Here is a 4,129-nt window from a genome sequence, read left to right as displayed (position 1 = left end):
ATTAAAAAAAAAAAAAATATTTTAGAAACTGCTTTGTATCTCATACTATTCGGGGTAATGGCTCATTCGGGGTAGTGGCGTTCGGGGTAATGACCCAGCCGGGGTATTGGCTTTCGGGGTAATAGGATGGAGCCAGCCTTTTTGACCCTTCCCCCCCTCCGTAACGCTTTTTGTATGGAAAATTTTAAATTTTTGTATGAACATCATCCATTTCGCCCTTGGAAGAAAGTGCGCATTGCGGAGAAACGTCTTTTCTTCCAAATCAAAGGCATGGGTCTAAAAAAGTTCAAAAAAGGGTCAACGGGTATAAAAAGCAACTCTGATAAGTAAGTATATTGTTTTAGACAGTTTTAAAACTTCCATCAGTATCCGAAATTTAGCTCAATGCTCTTCGAACTGTAAAAATTGACCTTGGCCCTGCCGAAAAATTGAACCGCCCAAAAGTTCAAATGAAGTACAAATTCTCATTGCAAAAAAAACTGCTCGAACCGTAACTTTGTCACGGTTCAACTGGGTCACATGTAACAGCAGCAAAGTCATTCGCAAACATAGAACGAGCCATTGTTCATGCCAGCGGGAAGTCTCTCCGATGCATTAAAATCAGAACATTTTCCTACATGGTGCGTGATATGACAGAGGAAAGCTTTCGATAAATGTCTCCAGAATGGTATATAAGCAATTAAATTCTAAGCAGACCGTAGTTAATTTCAACTTAGCCACAATTAGGAGTATTCCGCCAAGAAATGAGACTTTGTAGCGGCGCACTTCCCATTCTCTTGGCGGTGATATTCACTAACCACGTCTGCTCGAAGCAACTCTTCACCAACATGGAAACGTTCGACTTCGAAAGCAACGAAATCGTGGAACAACCGGACGACGAAGGCCTGAGGTCGAACCGTTCGAACGTGGAGCGTATCAACCTGACCTTGCCGGGTACGAAGTGGTGCGGTCCGGGAAACGTGGCCGACGATTACGACGACTTGGGGAAGCACGAGGACGAAGACAAGTGCTGCAGAGAGCACGATCACTGTGACAATATCGCTTCCGGGGAGGAGAAGTACGGTTTGAAGAACGACGACTATTTCACCAGGTGAGAACTATCAGTTAAAGTCGGTTGACAATTGATTGAGATGTTATTTATATGTTTTATCGGCAGGTTGCATTGTAAGTGCGATCGAGACTTTCAGCAGTGTTTGAAGAAGATCAACACCACCCTGTCGAATCGTTTGGGAAGCTTCTACTTTGCTGTGCGAGACAAGTGCTACAAGAAACAGCATCCGATTGTGGAGTGTGGCGAAAAGAAAAATATGTAAGGAGTTCTTGAGCTTGGTTTGAAAGGGTTAATTTTGATTATTTGCTGATGTTCTTACAGGCTATTTCTGAGGCGATGCACTCGGTACGTTCTGGACAGTTCGAAGGATCGTCAGTGGCAATGGTTCGATTTGCCATTCTATGATGATAATATGATCAATGATTTCTACTGAATATTAAGTATGATTGTCCAATAAAGAGACGTTACACCAAATCAATCAATTTATCGAATTAATATTTAGATGGGTTTCCAATTTTTTTCTTCTCCGCTGTAGTCGATCCTAAACTAATTTTACTTAGCAACCCGGAACGTTTTGTCACAGACAAACAGACGTCACACTCTCATCATTGGCCATCGACAACCTTTTGAACGGTCGGTTAAAAAATATGGTAGGTGGCTGATCCACCACCCGCAGCGCTCGCATCGTTTTTGTTCGTGTTTGACGTTTGCAAACTACCCCCATCTGTTGGCCTATCGGCCAAACACACCGATTTTAGCATTGGGCGTACATATCCTCGTGACTATGATTTTGATCGACATTGGTTCTAAGTGTTACGTCTGTTTGTCTGTGGTTATGTTTTTAAGTCGTTTTCAATGCGCGCGGCTTCTTACAAAGACAACAGCCTCTTGCTGAATACTGTTTCCATTTGAAGTTTTGCGACATACGAGCAACGTGACTATCCCAAGCAGTTACCGTCTTTCAATCGCTGCATAACTCTCAATCCTATCAGCTCCACTTTCAATTATTTTCGAGCCGACTGGAAATATGAAATATGAAACATTTATTGACTGTAATCTTGATGTTAATATTCCCTTACAAACAAAACCTGATATTGACAATGCTCTTGAAACTTTAACAAATTCCATTGTTGAAGCCAGGAGCATTGCAATTCCTAAATGTGAAGTAAAATTTGAATCCGTGATTATAGACGATGATCTTAAACTCTTGATCCGTCTTAAAAACGTGAGGAGAAGGCAATTTCAACGCACTCGCGATCCTGCTATGAAAATTATATGGCAAGATTTGCAGAAAGAAATTAAGAAACGTTTTTCACAATTAAGAAATAAAAATTTTGAAAATAAGATTTCTCAATTGGACCCTGGCTCCAAGCCCTTTTGGAAATTATCTAAAATCTTGAAAAAAAAAACCTCAGAAGCCAATACCGGCATTGAAAGAGGAAAACAAATTATTGGCATTGATTTCTCATGAGAGTGGCCAAATTAGGAGTGCCCTGGCCAAATTAGGTGTATGAGAGGTACAATTATAAGGAAAATTAATTGTGTTTCTTATGTTTTGAATCAATTTGGACGAGTAAATGAATGTAGTTCTATCATATGAATGTAATCTATTGAACACAAAAGGTTTCATGCTGATTGACTATGTAAAACGGTGTTTAATCCACTATGGCTACAACTGGCGGATGGCCAAAACCGGTGCTTCTACCCTACTAACCAATTGCGAAAAAGCTCAAAAACTTGCTATGCAGTTTGAAAGCGCGCACAATTTTAATTTAGGACTTACTAGTCCAATAGAAAATCAAGTTACACAGGACTTCGAAAATATTCTCAATCAAGAGAACGCTTTCGAAAATGCCTGGGAGACTGATTTGGAAGAAGTGAGAACTATTATTAAAAAATTCAAAAATATGAAAGCTCCTGGCGATGATGGAATTTTCTACATCCTCATCAAGAAACTTCCAGAAAGTAGCTTATCATTTTTAGTTGATATATTTAACAAATGTTTTCAATTAGCATATTTTCCTGACAAATGAAAAAATGCTAAGGTTGTTCCAATTTTAAAACCAGACAAAAATCCTGCAGAAGCTTCTAGCTATCGTCCAATCAGTTTGCTTTCGTCCATCAGTAAACTTTTTGAAAAGGTCATTTTGAACAGAATTATGGTCCACATCAACGAAAATTCAATTTTCGCCAATGAACAGTTCGGATTCTGCCATGGACATTCGACTACTCATCAACTTTTACGTGTAACAAATTTGATCCGTTCCAACAAATCAGAAGGCTATTCTACTGGTCTTGCACTTCTAGACATAGAAAAGGCATTCGACAGTGTTTGGCAAGAAGGTTTGATTGTAAAATTAAAAAAAACTTTAATTTTCCAACATATATTGTTAGAATAATTCAAAGTAATCTGTCAAATCGTACACTTCAGGTTAATTATCAGAACTCCAGGTCTGAAAGACTTCATGTAAGAGCTGGTGTTCCCCAAGGCAGCATTTTGGGACCAATATTATACAATATTTTCACATCTGACTTACCTGAGTTACCTCAGGGATGTCAAAAATCCCTGTTTGCGGATGACACAGGCCTCTCCGCCAAAGGACGAAGCTTGAGTGTCATCTGTAGCCGATTGCAAAAAAGTTTGGATATTTTTTCTTCATACTTGCAGCCACGGTGCCCCGACAGATTGCTATTATGCAAAATCATTGTCCATCAAATCTGAGCACAGGGCTCGATTCCTGAGGTCATTCTGCACCTCTGGACCGATTTAAAAAAAAAACCCCTAGGAGGAATCTCGAGAAATCTTGATTTGAAGCTTTTGACTAAAAATTTCAATATAATCCTTAATAAAGTTTTGCAATAGCACTGAAAAAATCTACAAAAACGTTCAAAAAGTTGGCCAGACTGTTCTCTATTAGTACAAAATAATAACCGTTGGTACAATTAGAAAATTACAACTGACTTAACATACCGGAGTGACTAATATATGTTTTTTTCATAGTTCACTGGCTTTAATTTAATTTAATTTATTGTTGTTTTCTATGTTGAACCGATTGAAAGATCAATCAAATAAATTAA

General features: G+C 38.8%; 1 protein-coding gene across 1 annotated transcript; it reads left to right on the top strand.

Annotated features, from left to right (window-relative positions):
• Positions 1 to 689: 689 nt before the first annotated feature.
• On the top strand, positions 690 to 1,525 carry LOC5563762 (phospholipase A2). Its single transcript, XM_021851770.1, has 3 exons — positions 690 to 1,090; positions 1,157 to 1,309; positions 1,373 to 1,525. The coding sequence occupies exons 1-3, from the start codon at positions 744 to 746 to the stop codon at positions 1,482 to 1,484; spliced, it is 612 nt and encodes a 203-aa protein (XP_021707462.1). The 5' UTR covers positions 690 to 743; the 3' UTR covers positions 1,485 to 1,525.
• The last annotated feature ends 2,604 nt before the right edge of the window (positions 1,526 to 4,129 follow it).

This window comes from Aedes aegypti, chromosome 3, assembly GCF_002204515.2.
Source record: "Aedes aegypti strain LVP_AGWG chromosome 3, AaegL5.0 Primary Assembly, whole genome shotgun sequence".
Taxonomy (NCBI): Eukaryota; Metazoa; Arthropoda; class Insecta; order Diptera; family Culicidae; genus Aedes; species Aedes aegypti.
This window is presented reverse-complemented; position numbering and strand designations above follow the sequence as displayed.